The sequence below is a fragment of the Phocoena phocoena genome, chromosome 12 (assembly GCF_963924675.1).
Source record: "Phocoena phocoena chromosome 12, mPhoPho1.1, whole genome shotgun sequence".
NCBI classification, from domain to species: Eukaryota; Metazoa; Chordata; class Mammalia; order Artiodactyla; family Phocoenidae; genus Phocoena; species Phocoena phocoena.
Genome location: NC_089230.1, coordinates 30,294,270 through 30,319,329, shown reverse-complemented (window position 1 = coordinate 30,319,329; position 25,060 = coordinate 30,294,270). Strand labels below are relative to the sequence as shown.

The window sequence follows — 25,060 nt, the reverse complement described above, 5'->3', positions numbered from 1 at the left end:
ATTCAACAAGATAATGTATTTAAAGTAGCAAAAACATAGGTAAGTGTTTTGCTTACATACTTACCTTTATGTAAGTAAAAGTCATTCATATCTTAATATTACCATACTTCTTAATCCTATAGTGCCATCAACTTCTAGAATCCAACCTAAACATCTTAGTACTCTTTCAATAGAAGTGCTGTTAATTATTTACCAATTTTTATAGCCAATAATTATCAACAGATGGGCTAATGCTTTTCAATTTTGTCATCCAACCTTTTGAACTACTTAAAAAAAAATAGATGTACTAGACTGGGGGCAGAGTTGGGTGGTAGAAGAGCAACAAAGAAGAATAACTATCTTTTAATGTCGGCTGAAGATTACTTAAGGCCATAGAGTGGAAGGCTAATGGGTGACCTAAGAATGTGAAAGAATATTTCCCAGAGGTTAGTCACCAGCTGGTTTTTATCCTTACTTAGGCAGAACAGGAGGAAATTAGCTTAAATTTCCTTCGGTTTAGAATAATGGAAACAAGCTATGAAATCTAATTCCCAGGGAATCTTTTTGTCAAAATAAAATAGAGACTTACTGCCTACCGTGGTTTCAGTGCGGTCCTGACTTTAAGTATGAGAAAATACTAGATGAATTTATAGTCATCCATCTCTATAATCCCCATCAAGAGAAGAAATCAAGCAATTATGAGCCAATCATGCAACAGGTGTCTTCACTTGTAACCAGTTCATCTTCACTGGAAATTGTTTTCCCTACCTCACAAGGGAAGATGCACACTGAGAGTTTAGTTTGCCCAGGGTCGTCCAGCTAATGAAAAGCAGAGTTAGAACACAACCCCTACCTGTCTCTAGAGTCCATCCTGTACGCTGTGCCAACCTATAAGCCTTCCTCACCCTGGCACTCTTGATTCTATCCTTATTTTAAAAGGACATTATTCCCAAGATTTAGAGTTATTTAGTTGTTTGTTTATTTAGAGTTATTTTATTTGGATTATATCCAAGATTTAGAGGTACCTGAAAACCAATGTAAATTGGGAATATAGCTAGTACTTATTGAGCTATCTAATATATGCCAAACATATAAGAACTCTACAGATATTATCTCATTTGATAACGACAGTTACCATTTGAGACGAGTACTATTATTATCCCCATTTACAGATGGAAACCTAAGCCTCAGAATGTATGCTAAGAGAGCCTATGACCGAGGGACTGAAGGAGACTTTTAACTTCAAGAAGGAGGGCTTTTAACTTTAAGGGAGGCAGTGGGGTCCTAAGCACTGTCACCCTGGCATGCCCAGGGATAGTGAGAATGAAGTGTATCAGGAAGTCACACCACAGGGCATCCAAACCCCAGCACAGATTTCACTTTTAGTTTTCAGCAATTGAAATCATCTGGTCCAATCCATTTATCTTACAGACAAGGAATTTGAGGATCATGGTGAGGTTAAGCACTTTCTCTAGGGTCAGAAAGCTAATTAGAGACAGAGTTAGCAATAAATCACTTCCATGAAAAGACATGCTTTCAAAGTGAATTCAATTACCTCCACTTTCAAGTGGCTATTAAGAACACCCATGTAGCTCGACAATCTCCGATGTTTCCGTGAAGTCAGTATAACCCACGAGGATCTAGAAAGAACTTGGCAGTACTGAACAATCTAAGTCAGCAATTTTTTAAATGTGCTAATTTGAGTCAGCTCATTATTGCTAGGGGCGGTGCTCTTACCAACTTCTCTTCTGTTCAAAGTTATAGTTTTAGCCACAGTAAACGCCCAAGTAATTTCGTCTCTTCTCTAGTAGATAAAAGCTGTACAACATTTCAGATATTCTTAGATATACTTGGACATAAGGGTAAAATTATTTTGGTATTTACAAATTTTGGATGACAAATTCCCAAAGAAGAAGATTCTTATGTTTTTTCAGCATGATTTTTTTCTAGAAGGTCAAAAATCATCTGTTTTGTCAATCAGTGATGAAATCCACAGGTGCCAGTGGTCATGCATTGGTATTAAGAATTTAATAACCACATATAGTGTTGCAAAGTATTTAAAAGGAATGGAAAGTATTTTAACGTGAAGCATACTTTGAAAGCTAATTTCTTTCAACATACTAAATAGATCTATCTGAAGAGCTAAAGTTTGCCTTTAGGAAATATGGTTGAATTAGGAAAAGATAAAAGGGAAATCAGGAAACCCAAAAAAGTACTATAGAGTTGGACTGAAAATGGGTGAAAGTACAAACAACTGTTCAGTCAACAGTCAATAACAAACACCTACTAGTCTGCCACAGAGTAAAGTGAAACACACAATGAAAGAATGAGAACTAAAGCATGGAGTCTGTGAAAATGCATCGTGATGACAAACCAAAATGCTATTTCCATCAGGGGGCAAAAGATCACATGAACGAAAATATATTTTGAAATAGCATTTCAGGGAAAAAAGGAAGATACACTGACTGAGAAGAGATCATTCTAATAGTTGTCAAATCATGTAGTTTGACACTGAGAATTTCCAAGTTTTACTAAATTTAATCCTGAAGTCTTACACATTTTCAGAAATAGAAACCCACTATCACACTTGACGTGTCAGAATGTGTTAATGCTAAATTTCTCCAGTTGATGGCGTCTTTCTATTTCAAAAAGAAGAAGGAAAGAACATAATGGGGAAACTGGACGGCAGTGTTCATTTAATTTAGTATCTAAAGTCAAAGGTTCATGCCGTGTGTCTAGCATAGGAAAATCAATTTTTGAGTGACTATTTCATGGCTATACAGTACTCTGGCTTCAAGGACATTTCATGGTTATTCAGTGTCAATTGTGCTTAGATTTTCTTATTCTAGGAAACATTCCCCAAATTAAATCACTCAGATTTATGAATGCCAGCAATGGAAAAGAACAGCGGCATCTAATTTCATGGCAAGAAAGATGTTCTGTCCAGTAACAAGTATAAAGCACAGCATTTCACTTCTTGTGTAGATTGCTGAAGAGGAGAACAATGCGTGTTTTTTTCACGCAACTTCACCTTTCTCCTGAGCAGAGAGTTCTCAAGGTGGCCTTCCTAAATGAAATGAGCAACAATCTCTGTTTTATTTGGAACTCTGACTGTGTAGAAAGGGTTGGCTGTTTTGGAATCCCTCAGAAACCCAGAAACCTAACAAGATGTTTAACAGATTAGCAACTGTGTATCACTAGAGATCAACATAATTTTATTTAGTTACTTTATTTAACAAATACTATGTGCCAGGCCCTGTTCTAAATTACAAATATTAAATGCTTTTGATTCATTTAATGGTCATAACAACCCTATTAGGTGAGAACTATTATACCCATTTTTCCAGATGAGGAAACTGAAGTACAGGACAGTAAATTCTTTGCCCATGATCACACAACTAGTAAAAGTAATCCTCTCTTAAAACTCAGCAATAGTCAACCTTCTAGCATGATGTTTGTCCTTTTCTGGGCCTTCACACAAAATAGTAGTTTTCAGTGAAAAGTCATTCAGAGAGCAAAACTGAAAATAAATGGACTGATAAGAGTAGTTGAATTTATTAAGACTCTTCTGTGTTAGATACTGTACTAAGTGCTAATAAAATTTTTTTTAAACCTGCTATTTAATCTTTAGTCTAAACAATCCCATCAGGAAAGTATCATTCCCATGTAAAACTGAGTTGTACGTGATTAATAACTTTCCTGCTGTTCAGTGACTAATAGAAAGAAGGGGTTCAACCCTGGCCCATCAAAGCCTAGAACCCACCTACTGCCTCCCTATTAGGGAGTCATCTCTTTTAAGGGGAGATGACTAAGGATGGTGATTCAACCTGGCTGTTTTTCTTTTTCCTCCTCTTTAACACAATAAGCCATCAACAACTATTGATTAAATTGATTAAGACACATCAGATTTAAACAGATGAATTAGAAGTTTAGTTCATCTATGGGGAAAATCCCCTGACACTAAAAGCTCCTCAAGAAAAATAAAAGTGTGTTAAACCAACTGACAGCCCCAGCTTCTAGCAGAGTATATCCAAGCATTACTGTAAGTTGGGATAATGCTATTATATTGACTAAAGAGAGTGGAAAGAATCACTTTCTCTAAAAATTTTAAATTTGGGGTAATATCACGTATTTGGCAAAGCTCAAATAGGGTCATGCTTAAATATGAGATGGGCTGGAGGGTGGGTCTCAAGAGCGACTCACAGAGATGATCTCATATGAGAAGTGTGGTTTTAGTATAATCTACCAAGAGTTTTCTTTTTCACAATCTCCATATCTGTCATCTGACAACATCAACATTTTCAAGTCATAATTTTAGACATTTTTTGCAAGCATCAAAATACAAATCAATAAACTGGAGTCACAAGTAAATTGGAACGACCAATAATTTATATCATAATCCCACCCTTCCTATGGATAAGATTATTTATCTTTGTTATAATTTTAGAAATTATTTACCTTATTATTTTGTACTTTAGTAGTAAATCATTTTTATCATTATATGATTAAAATTTAAGCTGTAATTAGTATTTTGAATTTTAGTCATTTCTATTAAATGTATTCATTGATCAAATCACCAATATATTTTATTTACCTGCTTAGTTTTATAGTTATTACAACTACTAAATGTATACTAGGCAATACTATCAATGTTTAAACTTCAATTATAAACATTTGCTTTGAAATAGAGTCCAGAGAATACTACTGGTTTCTCATAATACTAGTGTAATCAATATGTTCTTAAAACTCATTGCAAATGACACACAACATAATACAATATAAAAGCAATGTTCTTTTTTCTGAGAAAGCACTTTTTGTTTGTATCAGAGAAGGACTGAGGCTTTTTCATGCAGCCAATGTGTGGGATATAAAATAAGGAATAAGGAGAAGCAGTTAGCCAATGGATTTTTGAAATATAGGAGTCTTTGGTTCTATGAAAAGAAGATACACTTTTCTTAAATTATTAGAAATCATCTCTGCTAAGGAAAAGAGAATGGAAATTAGATAATTTCTTAAGGTAAATTAGAAATCTATGAATTCTACTTTAAATATTTATTAAAATTTCATTGTAAACTGCAAATTAAAACCATTTTTGAAAGACTATCTCAAAATTTATACAACCTAAATATTTTCAATTTATTTTCCCAATAGAGCCCTCTCGTTTTTGTGTTTGTTGTTTTTTGTATATTATCCTATTTGAGTTCATTTGCGACTTAAATGTTTCATAATACTTAATGACTTAAAATATTTTAGGGATTACCAACAAGCTCAGGAATCTAGTCTATAAGTGGTATTCATGAGTAATAAGAGTTTAAAATTTTAGCTACCAACCCTCTGCCCTGCAACAACGAAAGTCTGTATAAGCCTTGCTCTCCAACCCGCCGCCCCTCCCTCAAATCCCCTCTTGTTCAGGGTAAAGAATTTTTGTCATCTTACAGATCTCCAACCACTGCAAAAAAACCCAAAGCAAAACAAAACAAAAAAAACTGCTCCAAAGCCTTTCCAGTCACTGAGATCCCTCTTGATACCTATGAAGACAGCAATGTGAACCCGAAAGTACTTAATTCCAAGCACACCCTTAGATAATAGATGCACACATATCTGAGTTTTACTATGATATGCTTGTGACGGGAAGGCTAGCTAAGACTTCTTGGATGAGGTACTAAGCAAATACCCTACATAGAGGGTCAGAACATATACTGCCATCCCTTAAGTGTAGACAACTGTTTTTATTTCATTCAACTTAATTATTAGCATTAATAAAAACAAGAATAAAAATGCATTCATGTAAGTGGTTAAGGACTTTACATCCTATCAATTAACATTTGCTGAAAAATGAATCAAGGACCTGGTTTGTGAAACATTTGTTTAACCTATAGTTTTACATTTGACCCTTAAGCCAGGTTCCAGTTAAATTTACTGCAAATGACACATAGTAATGTATGACACACAGTATGTATAAATATACCATTCTCTTTTCTGAGAAAGACTTTTCATTGGTTTAAGGGAAGGACTCAGGCACTGTATTAAGTATGTAAGAATAGAATTTGCATTCCCCTTTCACATGCAAGAAATAGAAACTAACATTGCATGGAGGTGAATTGACTCATCCACAGTCACACTGTTGGTAAGTCTTCTGATTGTAAAAATATCCTACAAATATTTAGGACTACTTATTAATTCAATAAACATTTCCTCAACCTACCCCTCTTGCTTTCTCTAAGTAGTTATGAATCATTCTGTAAACAAAAGGCAGATAGATCTGTGCCACTGGAGAAATACATTAGAAATTAACAAATTTAAATCACTTTATAGAATGTGCTCAGTGTTTCCATCTTTGCCAGAATGGTTTGAGGTTGGTAGGAAAAGTGGGACGAATAACCCTCTTTTACAGATGAGGAAATGGGGCCTGCAGCGCTACCCCAGAGTGACTTATCTGAGACCACATAGTTAAAGAGCCAACTTGCTATTTGAACCCTCATATTTCCCTCTAGATTTCAGAATCCAGAAGTTTCTCCCTTTCTCACATCCACACTACTTCATTACATAGTCTGGGGGAGGACAAAAAGTCGGCGATGTATTTTGTGTGCACTATTTAATTCTATCTTATTCTTTCTTGTGTCTTGGTCACGTCTCCTACAATCTCACTGTAGGTTCTTTGAAAGTATGAAACATATATTCAGCCTCCGTGGAACTGCCCAAACAATTCCTAGCACAGAGCCAAGGACTTGTAAATTTTTAAAAATACTTGTTCAGTCACTAACTAGACGCAAAAGTTTTGGGAGACCTATCCCTAGAGGAGGTGGGAGGGAATTAGATGCCACAGGCAAATTAGGCTTTATTTATTACCCCATTCTGTGTTTTACAACTCTGTAGAAATTCACTACAATTTTCTTGTTTTCCTGTTTTCAAAAATATACTGTAACAGTTATTTTTATGACAATATCCAGTATTTTCAATGAAGCAGATATTCTCAAACAATATTGGGGAATGTGAACTTCCCAGATAGAATTTATTGATACATAAATATATTATTTTAACTTGCAATTCCAAATGTTGAGTTGTTGCCTACGAAATAACCAGAGGTGTACAAATGCATCCCAAAACTTTAACCTTTAAACATATAAAATTAGGAGACAAAACACAAAATACTAGCTACAATCCAAGTTTCTCACTAAATTCAGTGACTTTTAGGACAGTGTGTGGGTCAGATAAGCCAGTTCCTTGTTCTCTAGGTAACTTTTAAATAACTGAAAATCACTTCTATAAATTTGATATTATTTTTGTTTTAAGAACAACAATTTCTCCTCTGTTCATACAAACTGAGTTTAGCCTGTGAGTGAGTCACATACCTTTACTACATGATGCTTTTCCTGGAGCATAGGAATCTTAAACATTTGGCACCAATATGTTGTACCTTTGTTTGGGATGGGGACCTGTCTTAAAAAAAAAGGAGAGGTGGACAAAAGTCACATTCTCTTGACATTCTATTAAAAACAATAATTTAAAAACCATTATGCATTTTCAATAAACCCACCCCTAGAACCATAAAAACCTGAAAAAATACTTACGTCCTGATTTACCAGGTCAAAGTATGGTACGGCTGTAGACAACACATTGGTTTTCTCAGGATTCAATAACCGCAGACTCTTGGTACCACGACTGGATTCGTGGTACTTAGGACCCGCTTCTCCCACATCTTCGTGGTGGTAGGCCCAGATCACCCTCACCGTGCTCTCCTGGTGATCAGACAGGGGCATGATTATGTCTCATGAGAGCACTTTCCTTACCATTGAATTGAGTTTAAAGAACTCTATTCAAAGCAGGATATAGAAGCTCAAAAAAGAGAATAATGACATTTGGAGTTATCAATATGGTCTCCCACAGGAACTGTGTAAATCTGATTAAGTCATTAACAATCCAAATAGGTGAGTTCCTTTTTGGAAGAAATCATCTCCCCCATGCAAGATTATGTGTTCCAAAACAGAATGAAGGACAACTGATTTAGTAGTTATGCTTTCATGCTTACGGCAACGGTAAATCATTGTCACACTAAACCTCCAAACTAGCAAACTAGTAGTTACCAAGCAAATACTCTTGTTAAGCAGCAGGGGTTTGGGAAAATTACAACCTATTTTTATGCAATGGAACATTTTAGGGAAAACAAATAAATAAAATGAAAATTAAAATGACTTCCCAGGTCAGGATTTTTATTTTCACAATAGATTTTTCCCAGACACTAGCCCACTCACATGTATGAATTTACAGAAAGTGGAAATATAGCAGGAACTTCTGATTTTAGGTTTGTTTATTATCCTAGAATCTATCTAAGGTCATTTTATGAATCTTGGGAATTTCCTAGGGACTGGGGTATCCCAACTAGGGAAAGCACTGTCAAGTGAAATCGGTTTCCATTTAGTAAATGAGAGATTGCCCAAAGGGCAGCGGGGCAGTGGGGAGGGTTTGCTGGGGTATAAACAGTTCAGTGCCCCCACAGATAAAGATGACTTTGCCAGATCTTTGTAATAAGAACTCTGAAAATAAATAATAAGACAAAAGCTATTTATTTTAAAAGCTATATTCTTTCTTAAGTCAAACAACTATAATTGTTACTCCAATTAAAGTATAATTGCACTGTATAGTACATAAAAAAGTGGCCCATGTCTTTGCATGTGTTTTTTTTCTTCCTCTTTTACCCTTTATGCTGAATGTTAATCAAATTTGCTTCAGATTTTTACATTCCCATTTTTAAAGCTTTGACTTAGCAAATAAAAACGATAATTTTGTTGGTCTATACAAAATGAAATTGATTCAAGAAATTCATGGAAACCTTCAAAGTACCACATGAATTTTAGATCCTCTAAATACCTAATTTGCATATGCACAAAGATGTTAATTTTTGCATGATGTCTGACAATAAGAAATCTTGTATAATATGTTGACAGGCAATTTTCAACAGTCTACTATTCATCTTGACTTTAGAAATTTACAAAAATGCATCAGTTACAATTCAGATGAATTACAGCCTAATATTCAGTATCATAATTCTCTCTTGTGTAATACAATTTTTCCAACCTTTATCTATTACCTATTTTAAAACTTTATAAAGAAGCTAAAACCTTTTATAGGTAAAAATCTCACACACTTTAAACAGCTCTTCAAAATTTTAGATTCACACAAAAATTGCCTTCATTGAAATTTATAGCCTTAGATTTTTTTGTGGCTTCTAAAGAGAATTCAAAAATATTCCAAAGAAGACTATGTGACTTTGTTGTTAACAGTTATTTTAAAATATTTGTTTCTTTTTATTCTGTAAAGTGTTTCCCAATTGTAAATGTACACTCTATTCATGCCTGCATTCACTGATAGACTCCTTACCGTTATGCTCTTGTCATTTATGTCACATGTATGCAGTTCTCTGGTAAATTCAATTATTGTGTGTGTACTATTTTCCATGGCATATTCTAGGTGGTAATCTTGCTGAACATCTTTTTTCAATTCTCTATTTGCATTTGTAAAATAATCCTGTGGAAAATATGAAAAAGAAAAATTAGGATGTCCTAAATTCAGGGTGAAAATAATTTAGATTAAGAGTATACATATATCACCTTAAAATTTTAATTCTCAGTTTGCTTATTACAAAACCCTGTATTTATAGTCATTTTTTAAGTCCTGGGAATTTCCAAGGGGCTGGAGTATGGGATACTCCATAGGTGGGACTAGGGACAGTTCCCTAGGAAACTGGTCCATATTTTGAACTTCTGGCCCTTCAGGAAAAGGCAGTAATGGATTTATAGTATCACAGAGCATTGAAAGAGATGGAATGAATGAATATTCACAATTGCTGAGTACTTTTTCCTCATTCTGCAAGTGAAAAGAACTTCAACACTGTGAAATGGCTTGCTCCAAATGAAATAACTAGTTCATGGCAACACCAGGACCAGGGCCAGGGTCAGCACTTTTCCATTGTTATACCTTGTGGTGTTTCCCTTCTGCACTCGTAAAAGCAAGGAGACCCATCCTGAGATTATAGGTTGTTATAGTAGGAGCTTTAATGGCATATGTTTATTAAAATGAAATGCAATGGGAAAATATGGAAAGAAATGACACTAGTTGAATTACAAGATATTGAAAAGCTAGGGACGTTTTGTTTTGGTGGTTCAGCTATAATTTTCATACTAAGCTTGTTCAGTGGTGTAAGACCACTTCTGGGAGGCAGACAGATGCAATGGAGAGGGCGTGGCCTTTGAGATCAAACGACTAGGATCTGACCCACAGCTCTACTCTGAAATGTCTTTGACGAATTGTTGAAGTCAAACTCTGAACTTCTGTTCTAACATTAATAAAATTGAGATGACACATACTTATTTTGTGGATTTTGAAAGATAAATAAGTGAAATAGTATATGAAGGAAAAAACTGCCAACCATGGTTAGAGCTCATTCAATGCCAATCTCCTTCCCTCTTCTGCAATTAGAGTTTGGTTTTTCCCGAAAATATTCTCCATGCTTTTTACCATTAGCTTTCTATGTTTAGAGTTATAAAAATCACGTTGTTAATTTTTATCACTAACAGAAGACACAAAATTTGCCATAATTATACTGTTTTTTCAGTACATAAGGATATTTTATTTTTGATGATCACAAAGACTTGATTTAGAATAAACATGTTGAAACATAATTATAATTAGTTTTTCTAACACTAAAATTAACATTTGAAGAAACGATTGCATGCTTGACAGAGAAAATACAGTGTACAAGAGAAGAACTTTAAATTGTCTATAACTGTCATACTCAAATGGATGGTATTTGGCATTTCTATTCCTAGCATCTATTTTCTTCTTTTTGGCCGTGCGGCATGTGGGATCTTAGTTCCCCAACCAGGGATCATACCCGTGCCCCCTGCAGTGGAAGCGCAGAATCCTAACCGCTGGACCACCAGAGAATTCCCTCCTAGAACCTTTTTAAATTAGCTATCAAGTGTGTGTAAATTTGATACCCAGGGTACCAGATCTAGATACTATTCAGACCCCACATTATCGGTAATGCACAGAGCCTAACTAACCTCTTTCACTCTGGTAACAACTACAACTTACTGTGTACATTCTATAGTTTAATCATGTTACACGTATTAACTCATTTAATCTTCAGATCAAGTGTATGAGATAAAATGAAGCACAAAGAGGTTAGCATCTTGCCCAGGGTCACACAGCTGGTTAAGTGGTAAAGCCAGTATTGAAACCTAGGCAGTCAGATCCTAGGTTATCCTTCTTTACTGTTCTGCATCATAGTGGCCACTGCTGGAAAAGGACGGGTTAGTTTCTATCTTTCTGGCTACAAAATCATCTTATCAAGTTTTTTTTCACATAAAATGTTACTTCTTCTACTGCTGAAGTCAGGGTTTGTCCAACATTTTTTCCTGAGAACCAGCTGTAATTGTGGAAGCAATTCAAATGAAATATTCCTATGATACTATGGTTTTCCCACTTTTGATCACATAGATTTCAGTATGTAAATGAAATAACAACGCGTGTGGACAACAAGGGATTTAGATAAACTGTGCCTTTACACCAAGCTCACATTTCATTACGTGATTCAAGTAGTCACAGTTTTTGCAAACAAAAGGAATACAGTACAAAATGTAATCAGTTCAAAGAGTAGAATAATTATCCTAGTCTTGCAAATATGTTTCCAAAACCTTAGTCCCACAAAATATCCAGCTGGCTTGCCAATTTTCCATTTGTTTTATTTCCACTCACCAAAACCAATTCCTTTCAGCTATTCCACCTTTTTCTGGCTTTTCAGATAACTTAGCTATGACAAAGCAGGAGAAACTTCATTCAGGACTTACTGAAAATCCCTTGAGCTCATCTGCCTCATGTAAACCACTGAGTCTTCAATGTTCAGAAAATTGATACATGAGAGAATTTCAGTTATGATACATGAGAGCTCACATCTTGCCTTCTTTCTAGTCTAAATAATATTACTTAATGGAATCATTAAAAAATCAATCAAAATAAGGCAGGAAAAGAGAACTATAAAACAAAGAGTAAATGGGACCAGCAGAAAACAAATAGATGTAATTGAAATGAACAAGAAATATTACAATAGATCCTACAAACATTAAGAGGTTAATAATTTTATGTACACTTTGATGTAAAAAGCTTGAATAAATTAGATGAAAAATGGGCAAAATACCTGAAGGACACAAACCAGCAGAACTTAGTGAAACAGATACTTTGAATAGCCCTATAGTCTACCTACGGGTAAAAATCTTCCTACAAAGAAAATTCTAAGTCAAAGTGTTTTCACTTGGAATTTCACCAAATATTTAAGGAAGAGGTAATATCAATTCTTCACAAACTTCCAGAAGATAAAAGAGGAGGGAATACTTCCTAACTCATTTTTTGATGCCAGCATTAATCTGATACCAAAATCAAAGACACTACAAAAAAGATCAATATCTCTCCTGGGCCTAACTGCAAATTTTCTTAAAAATACGTAGTAGCAAATAGAACCCAATGATGTTAAAAAAAAAAAAAAGAAATAAAGATATTATGACCATGCATTAGAAGTGCATGCGTTAGAAAATCAATCAATGCAATTCATTATACCAAAGTCTAAATTATACCAAAGTCATTATACCAAAGTCTAAAAAGGAAAAAAATCATACAATCATCTCAAAAATGTAGAAAATCCATTTAAAACATTTATTCATGGCAAAATCTGTCAGTAAACTAGCAACAGAAGGTACTTCCTTAACCTTATAAAAGGAATCTATAAAAACCTATAGCTAATATCACACTTAACGATGAAAGGCTGAATTCTTCCCCACTGTTTGGGAACAGGTAAGTCCTGGGAATAAGGCAAGGATGTCCCTACTCCCCACTTCCAGAAGGTTCCATGGTTGGTTGTCCACCTGTGACAGTTTGTCTCTGTTATTTCCATTCCCTAACTATGGTCCTGGAACTTCTGTCCTTGACATTATACTACACTGTCTTCATCTTTCATCCTTTGGGAATCTCATCTACTCCAGGAGTTTCCAATCATCACCTTTATTCAGGATTACATACCCAAAAGTCCATTGGATACCTTCACTTGGAAGTCTTACGGTCTTTTCACGTGCAATGTATCCAAAATTGTATTCACCCTTTATCTATAAGGATTTTTATTTCCTGGTACTGCCATTCTCCCAACCATCCAAATTCAAAACCACAGTTTTATTAACTTCTTCCTTTACTACTCACACCTCCACATATAATCTCTGCTCCTATCAGTTCCTCCTTTAAAAAAATAACCCAGCTTTTACTTCTGCTCCATTCAGCGTCTCCTATCTCAGTTCAGATTCTATCACCTCATACTTTTGTCAAGGTCTTCCTTGAAAATCACTCTCAATGTGTCATTACATTTTATTCAACAGTATAGAGTGAAAAGTTCTATAATTTAGATTCAAGTTTCTCTAGAATTTAGCCTAACCTGGTTTTCCAGTCTATCGTTAATCTCATCACATGGGACTTCCCTGGCGGTCCAGTGGTTAAGACCTCACCTTCCAGTGCAGGGGATGCAGGTTTGATCCCTGGTTGGGGAGCTAAGATCCCATATGCCTCGTGGCCAAAAAACCAAAAACATAAAAACAGAAGATATATTGTAACAAATTCAATAAAGACTTTTAAAAAAAATCTCACCACGTGATCTCTATTATCTATTTATTATTCCCCCCAAATAATCTACCTTTTTCAAGCCCTTTGCTTTTGTTCATTCTTCCTCTTTATCTCCCCACTCTCTTCACCCCACTGAGATATCCACTCCACTACCTCCACCCACTGAAACAACTCCACTGAAATGCTTCCTTCTCTCCAAGACTCATGATTCTATCTCCTCTACGAAGTTTTCTTTGAGCATGCCAACTGGAAGTGATCATTCCCTCTCTGAATTTTTATTCCTCTATTTCCATTCCCGTGTTGCATGCAATATATTCTACACACAACGTTATCTTCTCAACCAGTGGTAATTGCCTAGAAATAGACAGCAAGTCCTGTTAATCCAGTTATAAATTTATACCTTTAGAAAAGTTGTTTACATTGTAAATGGAACAAAAAAAGGGAACAATAGATTGTTTTCCCATTTGCTCTCAATTATATTTACATATGGTTAAGACCTGGTGTGGAAGGTGTTTAACCAGATGCTAGAATGAGTTTGGGTCTGCATGACGTGTGATGCAGACACATCTGGCACTGAAATTTGGGAACGCTGTTATGACCTTTTAGCCCCTAAATGGACATGAATCTTACGAAACTGACATCAACATTTAGAAAAAGAGTTTATACATGCCACAGCTTTTTGAAATCCTTTTACACTAGGATGGTATTCCCTACCTATTTTAAAGAAATTTTTTTAAAAAACATATCTGAGAAAGAGAAACCCTATTTTAGAATGTTTTCTGATGTTAATTTATATCCTCAGTGCCTAATGGAGGGACTTGCACATTGCAGAGCCTCATTAAATATGTGCAATTTTGAAAGAAGAATCCTGCCTTTCCTTTTGCTAAATCTAAATGCGGGGATAATCTTGAAACTAAAAGATAAGGACCCATAACCTATCCTCCGATATTCACATCTTTGTGGTAAAGGAACAGTTTAACTTGGTGGGAGCAAAATATCCCGCAGTAGCACCTACTTTCTTCCTTCAGCCTGTATTAAGAAGATACATGAACTATAATCAAACACAGGATTGATGGTGTCAATATTATACCGTAAGAAATGGCATATTGGCAAACCTTAAAAGCACAATTAAATGAGGCAAGAGGAGAGAAAAAGGCAAAAAAAAACCTGGGTCTCAAATTTCTTATCATTCAATTATTCTCCCTGGGAGGAAGGAGAGACGGGAGGGAGGAAAAAAGGAAGAAGGAAGGAGGAAAAGAAAGCGAGTCACTCAGAGAACAATCTTGAGAATTTATCCTGCGGATTGGCCAAACCAAAAAAAAGTATATTTAGCGAGTTTAAGGGTTTCCTGACAGTCTGACAAAGAGATAAATGTTATACAAGGGGATAATTAAATGGAATACTTATTTTGTTACTATCATCTTCCAGGGGAAAAAAAAAAATGGAGAATGAAATTAACAGCAAAACATTGACCAATTAAGAATTTGAATACTGATAACATCACCTAGAAATTTATATTCACAAAACCATACAGTATAGTACTTATGGGCTATTTAAGGAAATTTTCCAGATCAGTTTTACTATCAGATTTTCACCTTTAGAATTCGAACAAAATGGTGCCCCTCTGTCCCACTCCACATCCCATTTAGCAAGTGGGGCCAGATGCAGCTTCAGTGTACATCCGTGGTGAAGGCCATTCCTCAGCCACCTTGCTGTAGTGTTTGATATTCCAGGACTTATAAAATAAAAATAGAGGGCTTCCCTGGTGGCGCAGTGGTTGAGAGTCCGCCTGCCGATGCAGCGGACACAGGTTCGTGTCCCGGTCCGGGAAGATCCCACATGCTGCAGAGCGGCTGGGCCCGTGAGCCATGGCCACTGAGCCTGCGCGTCTGGAGCCTGTGCCCCGCAACGGGAGAGGCCACAACAGTGAGAGGCCCGCATACAGCAAAAAAATAATAAAATAAAAATAAATAAAAATAGAAATATTGATCACAGTGTACTCTCATTGTCATGGTCTCGCCATTATAAAAATCTCATTGTATATGTATTAAATATATTTATAAATTATAAATGTAACATGAAATGCTGATAAATAAAAGTAGGTTCCGATTAAGTACCATTAAAAGTTGACTTTATGAGGGCAAGAGGGTTGAGGAGGATTCAGAGAATCATGATCCTATAGAGGTTTTGTAAGCACTTAAGAATAAAAATATGTGGATGCTTTAATTGTGTAAATATAAAAGCTGGTATGCAGAAGTCATTCTTCTTTGTACTTATTCATTTTTAATGTTCTATAAAGTGAAATGTGAAGTAACATCTCCCTAGATAAATGGTTTTATGCGGATTTCAATCATATTCTAACTCAAATATCTGCATAAATATCAGCTTCAATACGAATTGTCATCGAGGTATTATTTTTTGTTTTTATTGCGGATTATTATATTAATCATGTATTAACTTTTATACTTTTTATACTGTTTATACTTTTTAAAGGTAAAATATTAGCTGTTACCTTTGAAAATTGAGTTGATAATTAGACTCTGGTAATAAAATTAACCTGCAGTTGTGTCATGAAAATATTATTTCTAGATGAACCGGTTTGCAAAGCAGAAATAGAGACACAGATGTAGAGAACAAACGTATGGACACGAGGGGGGAAAGTTGGGGTGGTGGGTGGGGGTGGGATGAAGTGGGAGATTGGGATTGACATGTATACACTGATGTGTATAAAATGGATAACTAATAAGAACCTGCTGTATAAATAAATAAATAACTAAATAAAATTCAAAATAAATAAAATATTACTTCTGAAGCATATTCTCACAGGATATTTTTCCTTTTGAACATGTTATGCTTTGAAATAAATGATGAACTGTATTACTGAGGTTTCAAAACGCTGTGTGGCAATAGTAAAGACAGCATCAGCAGAAGTTGGCATTAGCATTTCGCATGGTAGCCAGAGTACGGACTGCCACCTTCAAACTAAGATAACAAACCAAAAACACTAGCTTTGATAATCCACAAGATTGCTACGACCTCTCGTTAAAAAACATGATTACACAGATGTGAAACTGGTTCTCACTCATTGTCAGTCTTTTTTTTCCTCTCTTGAATAAAATCTCTGTAAACAGAGAAGAGCTTTGACCGGTGCTGTGTTAAACAGGATGAAGTGAAAACTCTTTATGGGTGTAATAAAAGATATGAATAAACCCCGGTTCAGCCTGGGGAACTGAATGTAAGCACAGCTGCAGAGGGACCCTTGAGAAAAATGTTACCATCCGTCATCATTTTCTTCAACAGGTGCTTGTAGTTTTTCTTCTTTTTCTAAATCACAAAAGCCTTGTTACTTCCAACATTCCTGTTTGTAATATCCATTTCTATAATAAGTGTTATGGTAGTTTAATAATACCGATAGTATAATAATAGATATTTTTGTGTTCAAGAGAATCCTTGATCCTAAAAAACCATAAAACCATATAAACAAACTATATAAACATAATCTTCAGATTTCAGTATAAGCTGATTTTAATGTTATTTCTTCGCTAATCTTGGAAATTTGAGAGGAGTGTCAAAACAGAAGGGGCTTGCCTTCCAGAAACCACTTCAGATACAACTGAAGCTCTCTAGCTCTAAGAAGGGATCTGTTAAATGCTGCCAGCACGCCTAAATGCGAGCCCTATTGGCTTGCGTTCCATGAGGGGCCCACCTGAGCAATCTGTCCTTTAAGTGCCACCTTCTGGAAATACACATCCTGAATTTTCTCCCACAGCCAATCATCTCATTTTAGTTTTCATATAGGTCATTTAAGACTTTGCTATAATTACAGAATTATCAGATAAAGTGTAAAATGAAAACTTTGACTTGATCTCTAACAATAGGCTTCAATGGAAAAAACAATTCCAAATCTTACCATTGACATAAGATGTTACTTTACTTTCACCGTATTCCATCATTTTAATTTTAAAAAAAATTTAGATGACTTCTCTTAATTTTCCATGACCGGTTTATGAAAGGAATAAATTTTGAAGAGAAGGCCCCTTCCTTCCTGCCTTCACTCCTCCATCCCATCCTCCCTTCCTTCTTCCTCTCCTTTTTTCCAACACATATTTCATTGCATGGCTACTATTCCTCATCTCTGATGTAGGGCTGAGAGCACACGATTGTACAGTATAGACAGTATAAGACAAAGTCCTTATTATAATCAAACTGATAGTGGAGTTGCAGGATAAGCAGACAATTTTTAAAATTTAAATAAAAATATAACCAAAAATATTTTGATAAGTGCTTATAGGAAAATAAAGCAGAGATTCTAGACACAGATTGGAAAGCCTTTGGGTTGAGGGATCAGAAAAGTCACCACTGAGACACTGAGACTTACTTTGAGAAATAAACTACAGCTAGGAGCCAGCCATGGAAAGTGAGGAGGAAGTAGGTCCAGGAAGAGAGGGCAGCTATTGGAAAGGACCTAGAAGGGGGCAAGGCGAGGTTTATCCAGTTTGGTGAAGCAAATAAAAACCAGGGTGACTGAACTGTAGTGCCCGGAACAGAAAAATGAGGTCAACAGAGATCACATGAGGCCCCAGATGCTGTGAACGCCTTATGGGTCAGTATAGGGAGTTCAGATTTAATACTAAACTTATATAGAAGTTATTTGAGCTTAAAGCAGAAAGTGACATATTCTGATTGATATGAAAATATATATATACGCGTGTGTGTGTGTGTGTATTACTGTGTCTACCGTGTGGAGAATGAAAAGAAGAAAAAAGAAGAGCCATGATCAGAAGACAGGAGTCACACAGTGGTCCCAGGGGTTCAAGCTTGAGTGGTAGTAGTAAAACTGAAGGGATGTGGGCAGGTTTTAGATTTAGTTTGGAGGAAGAATCAATAGAATCTGAAGAGGTGGGTTTTATATGTGGGAAGAAGGAAGGAGAAGAAACAAAGATGACCCCTAATTTTTGACTGGAGGTACCCAGAGGTGCCGTTTACTGAGATGGGGAAGGCTGGGGAAGAAGCAGATTTAAGATGCTACCTAGACATCCAGGTGAGAAGGTCAGGAGGCAGAGAATATGTAGACTGCTCTTAGATCAAAATAATGCATCAACCAAGCTTCTGAAACTTACCAACTTTTATTCAGCCTTGAATATAAAGGCTCCTGAAGCCCTCCAAATTCTTTTGAGCATATACAAGTCATAAGACATTCCTTTTTTCATTTTTTCGGTTTCAAAACTAATACATATTCACTATATATGATTAACATATATTCACTAATATAATTCAAATATACTGAAATATATAGTAGGGAAAGAAATGAAATACTCTCACAACTAATGTAAAGATTCAATGCATAGCTATCCACAGAGACAGCAGACCTTCTTGAGGCAGGTTAAAAAACAACATAGACAGTTTCATAGTTGCTAATGTCTTCCCTTCTGTTAATTTCTAGAATAACCTAAAAGCAAGATTGTGGAGTAAATTTCTTTTCAGCATCACACTCAAGTTGGAAGACAGCCTGAAGGATACCTAATCCTAGCTCCTATCAAGAGGATTTCTCTCAAAAATGTTTTTAAGAGAGGATCACACAGTATTCAACATCTCCAGTGACAAAGCTCATGAGTTTACAATCTCACAAGGCAACTCATTCCATTTTAACACCTCTGATGGTCAGAAATGTATTTCTTATACTAACCTAAAATAAAGTATACTAATTGGGTCTTTTTTCTTCCTTCTGGAACCTAATAGGTAGCATCTAATCCATATTTCTTGAGGAAGACTGTCCACTATTTCACGGGCAATGATCATGTTTTTTCTAATTGTTCTTTTTCCAAGCAAACATTGCCAGTGGTCTCCCATTATTCAAGTACCCCAATTTCCAGAGATTTCAATCATCCTTGGAATTCTCCTTTAGAATGATCCAGTTCACCCACACATCCTTTAAAGAAGTTATTCAAGAAGGTATCTTCTGTTACGGTTAGCCTAGTACAGATTACAATGTCAGTATTACTTCCCTTGATGTAAACGTAGAGTTTATAGGCTAATATTGCATATTTGTGTTCAACAAGCACATCTTTTGAGCTTAAGAAGAACTAATATTTAGACCTTTTTCATATGAATTCCAATTAAGTCCAATTTTACACATTTTGTACATACACAATTAATCTTTAAACCAAGCATTTAACTTTATTTGTATTCTCAGTGAGTTTTTAACTTTTAGTTTCCTTCCGTTATTTTAATATACCACTATCCTTTTTTTTACAACTTTATTGGAGTATAATTGCTTTACAATGGTGTGTTAGTTTCTGCATTATAACAAAGTGAATCAGTTATACATATACATATGTTCCCATATCTCTTCCCTCTTGCGTCTCCCTCCCTCCCACCCTCCCTATCCCACCCCTCCAGGTGGTCACAAAGAACGGAGCTGATCTCCCTGTGTTATGCGGCTGCTTCCCACTAGCTATCTACCTTATGTTTGTTAGTGTATATATGTCCATGCCTCTCTCTCGCCCTGTCACAGCTCACCCTTCCCCCTCCCCATATATCACTATCTTTTGAGTCCTTATTCTGTGGACTAATGTAGGCAGTCTGTTATCAACATGTTGTGACATCCTAAGAGACCTGCCAATTACTTTAGAATCATTCAGACACACCATTGATTTATTACCACAACTACAGGTTGGTTCAGCAAATCAAATGCAAAAGCAAATGCAGTCTTGTGAGTATAACTTGTGTTTATTGAAACCATGCTGACCTCTAGTCACAAACCAATTGCTTAGGGCCAAGCATTCACAAACCAGTTGCTTAAAGTTTGTCCTTGAATTTCCTCAAAAATTACTATCGGGCTTCCCTGGTGACGCAGTGGTTGAGAGTCCGCCTGCCGATGCAGGGGACACGGGTTCATGTCCCGGTCCGGATAGATCCCACATGCTGCGAAGCGGCTGGGCCCGTGAGCCATGGCCGTTGAGCCTGCGCGTCCAGAGCCTGTGCTCCGCAACGGGAGAGGCCACAACAGTGAGAGGCCCGTGTACCACAAAAAAAAAAATTACTATGAATCTCCCCCATCTACTCCTTCAGTAGATATTTTCCCCCAAGTTGAAAATCTGGGACGTTTCTCTCCATGTAATCATCTGACAATTCTGATATTTCACTGAGCGACTCATTATAATACCTTGTACTTATTGAGTACTTTTAACGTGCCACATACTCTGCTAAGAGCTTTACACGCCTATTTCATTTAATCCTCACAAAAGCCCCATGCGTTAGATGTAATTCCCTTCTTCATAAAGGGAACTGTCACTTTAGAGACGTTAAGGAGTTTGCCAAGGGCCACACAAGGAGTAAGTAGCGAGCAGTGCTGGGATTCAGAGCAGGGCTTCCTGCTTTTAGCTGCTCAGCAGGTATTTCTTGAGGACCCGCCAGGCACATGGACTCTTTCCTGGTCCCTCAGGAAGACTGTGGCAGCACTGACACACTCATCGACCTGTAAATGTTGCATCCCCACCCTAATAAAACACTAATCATCCACCACTCCTGCTTCTTTTCCTCCTTCTCCCTACTGCAACTATAGCTTTAGGGCATTTCACTTATTAGCAACCTTGGAAAATGAAGGAGGGAAGGAAAAGAATATCTATTTACGTAACTAGAAAGACACTTCAGAATTTTTCCAAATACAAAGGGAGTCCATTTTGTCACTGGTAATTCTAAAAAAAGATTTTAGAGCAGAACACGCCTCTTGAACAGGCTGAGAAATTATCTAAGACTTTCATTTATTAATATTCCTTTAATGCCCTGTGGCCATATATAACTTATGAATTTTAGACTCTGTGTGGGCAGATATTCCTGTTGCTTAGAAATACAGCTGCTAGTACCGACTGACAAAAGGTGTGTAGGAATGGTAGAGGGCTATGCGGAGGAGGAAGATTTCTGGCTCAGCATGTTTTAAAATACACCACTACCCACAGTTCTCCCATTGCTGCTCTCGTTGCAGCATGTACTTTCGAGAAAATACTTAGAAGTATCACCAAATCTGTTGAACATTTCAGAAGTGTTTCAATTCTAGAAAAACCCACTTTATTTTTCTACTTTACAAAATAATCTTAAATATCTAAGCGTATGTTTGCCCTTGCTTCAAACATCAAGTGGTCACTCTGAATTGCTTTGTCCAGAATCCTGCTATGCGTCCCCATGCCCGGTGCCTGGAATCTTCCAAGCTTCTGTAGGTGGACCACACAGGAGTCACCCGATTCTGATTGAAGAGCCTAACCACATAAGGTCAGTAGTTCCCGAACTTGTCTGCACATTTCAGAATTGCCTTCACAGAGTCAATTAAGAAACTTTAAGATATATTAATGCCTGTGTCCACCACCCCCAGAGATTGTGATTTAATGGGTATTAAGGAGGGATGGGGGTTGCCTGGACGGTGAAAGTTTTAAAAGATGCCCTGGTGATTCTAATGTGCAAATTTGGGAATTTCTGATGAAGGAAGTATCTTTCCCAGTTCTCAGTCTTCCATTAGCTCTGCCTGCTCACCACTGGATTCCAATCCACCGTAGCACAGATCCACCTTGGCCCTGCCCAAAGGGATCTGGATGTCCAAAGTACCAGAGGCCTTGCTTCTACATGGTTTCATCTACCAAGAACTTCCTTGTATGAGTGGGTTTCTGTGCATGAAGTTTGCAGGGGGAAAATGGTAGCAATTTAGTTGTATCTAAGAAACTGAGACTTCCAAGTTTTAGTCTAAAAATTGCCTGAAAGATGGAAGTCTTCCCCAGATGCATGTGGTTTTGTTGCTGTAGCTTCTCAAAGTCCTTTAGCTCTCTCATATTATTGAAGATAAGAACACAGAGTATAAGAGAAAAACATTCATACCTGGTATTAAGAAAGAAACTCCTATAAAATCACTGAGTCTGGGCTTCCCTGGTGACGCAGTGGTTGAGAGACCGCCTGCCGATGCAGGGGACACGGGTTCGTGCCCCGGTCCGGGAAGATCCCACATGCCGCGGAGCGGCTGGGCCCGTGAGCCATGGCTGCTGAGTCTGCGCGTCCGGAGCCTGTGCTCCGCAACGGGAGAGGCCACGGCAGTGAGAGGCCCGCGTACCGCAAAAAAATTTAAAATAAAATAAAATCACCGAGTCTCTAGATCAAAGCCTGAAAGACTCTAGTTGAGCTTACTAAACATCTGTGTAACAATGCCACAGAAATAGAAAAGAGAGCTCATACAGTTCAGACACATTAATTGTATTTCCTCCAGGTAGGCAGTCTCCTATATTCAAGGTCTACTGAGTCCTTTGATGCCCGTGCCAGATAATCTTCTTCATAGTATATGATATTTTGAATTGTAAACATTATGGTTAATCTTGAAAGACAACCTTGAAACTTGGGATATTTGTTTTCCTTCGTGTTTTGATTCTAAGCATCCCAGTCTAAAACAGCCACACTGCTGTTCCTTATCACATCACCCTATTTTAATTCTCTGCACAGCAGCTACCACTTTCTGATATTGTTGTTGCTGGTTTATTTGTTTATCCCCCATCAAAATGTGAGCCCCCTGATACCACTGATTTCCTCCCACTAAATGCTATATCCCCAGCATCTAGAACTGTTCAATAAACCTTCCATAAATATTGGTCAAGTGAATGAATGACATTCTAACATTCTCTGCCTATCGGTGAGTACTTTACTAAAACAGTCATATGCAAGTCCCAAATGATTCTCATGCTGTGTGGCCTGGAGCCTCAGGTTTATACATCTACAAAATGGGAGAAATAAGATATTGAACTTATAGGGCTATTGTGAGAATTACATGAGATAACACACTTTAAGGACTTATCATAATGTATGGCATATATTAAGAACTCCACGAGGGACTTCCCTGGTGGTCCAGTGGTAAAGAATCCGCCTTCCAGTGCAGGGGGCAAGGGTTCCATCCCTGGTCAGGGAAGTAATATCCCACACGCTGCGGGCCAACTAAGCCCGTGCACCTCAACTAGAGCCCACATGCCACCAACTACAGAGCCCACGCGCCCTGGAGCCTGTGCGCCACAACTAGAGAAGAGAAAACCCGCACGTCACAACTAGAGAGAAGCCCGCTACCATAACGAAAGATCCCACACACCTCAACGAAGACCCCGCATGCCGCAACTAAGACCCTACACAGCCAAAAAACAACCCAAGAACTCCATGAATGAAAAATCACATCATAGAAATGTATATCTATGACATTCATAGTACAACAAAAGTAGTGAGAGAGATACTATGATTTTATCACTTTTTAAAAATGCATTTTATTAACATGTTTTTTCACTAATGAGGAAGAAAACTGTTAATATGTTTTTATGTAAGCTACCAGTTGCTTGTAGGAGAAGAAAGACCACCAAACCAGGACTGAGAGGAAATGAATCCAGGCTACTGATCTGTATGGCCTCCAACAAGTCGTTTAATAGGTACCTAAGGCCTAGTTTCTTAACCGTAAAATTGGGGCGGGGGTGGTTTAGGAAATTTAAGGGGAATCAACTGAACTATGAGCTCTTACGAGCAGCAAGTAAATACCCAAAACATCAACGTTTAACTTGTAAAAGCAAGCATTGTTTAAAGATTTTCTCATAATTTTTGGCTACATTAGATGACTACAAAAGACCTCAGTAGTAAATTAAATTTGGTCTATACATTATTTGCACAGCACTCATATATAATCCCATTTTTACAGTTAACAAAAAGTGATATATTTGAAGTTATTTTTATTTTTGTAGAATTCTCTGCTTATGTGTGTGCTGTATGTTGTCCTAATGTGAAGCTTTTTTTTCCCAGTCTATTTTAAAATTTAACAAGTTAAAAAGACATAGATTGGGAAGAGGTTTCCTGGAGAAATATTCTGTGTTTAGAAGTTCTGTACTAGTGGCCACTGGGCCGCGGTTGCGGCTGAAGGCTTGCCGCCAGGGATGGGCTCCAAGGCCAAGAAGTGGGCGGTGCTGCCCACCCGCCCGGCGCCCCCCACGGTGGAGCAGATCCTGGAAGACGTGCGGGGGGCGCCCGCCGAGGACCTAGTCTTCACCGCCGTGGCCCTGGAAGAGTAAATGGTCAGCGGGAGCAGAAGGGAGAGAACCTGCAGGAACCCAAACACACGCAGCCCTTCCCCCTCGTTCAGCAACCGGATCGTCCTCGGGACCCGGGACCGATGAGGCAGTTTTGCTGAAGAGCATGCCAGTGGGGACCCGGCAGGGGAAGGGGCTTAGCAACACAAACCTACAAACTTCCAAAGCGAACCTGTACGTGTGTGCACAGCAGCACAGAAGGTGGAAACAGCCTGAGTGTCCATCACCAGATGATGGAGAAACACACCGTGTCCCTCCACACACGGGGACGTCCCTCAGCCACGAAAAGGGTGAAGCCCTGACCCTCGCTACCACATGGATGGACCCTGAGAACA

The 25,060-nt window shown here is 37.3% G+C and overlaps 1 protein-coding gene across 1 annotated transcript in view; it reads right to left on the bottom strand.

Moving 5' to 3' along the window:
* The window catches only part of MOXD1 (monooxygenase DBH like 1), a 79,717-nt gene that overhangs the window by 46,691 nt on the left and 7,966 nt on the right, over positions 1 to 25,060 (bottom strand). The window contains exons 2-4 of the mRNA XM_065888970.1: positions 9,358 to 9,504; positions 7,551 to 7,718; positions 7,332 to 7,415 (exon numbers count right to left, since the gene is read on the bottom strand). Of these exons, the coding sequence (XP_065745042.1) occupies positions 7,332 to 7,415; positions 7,551 to 7,718; positions 9,358 to 9,504 (399 nt within the window). The remainder of the gene's footprint in view (positions 1 to 7,331; positions 7,416 to 7,550; positions 7,719 to 9,357; positions 9,505 to 25,060) is intronic.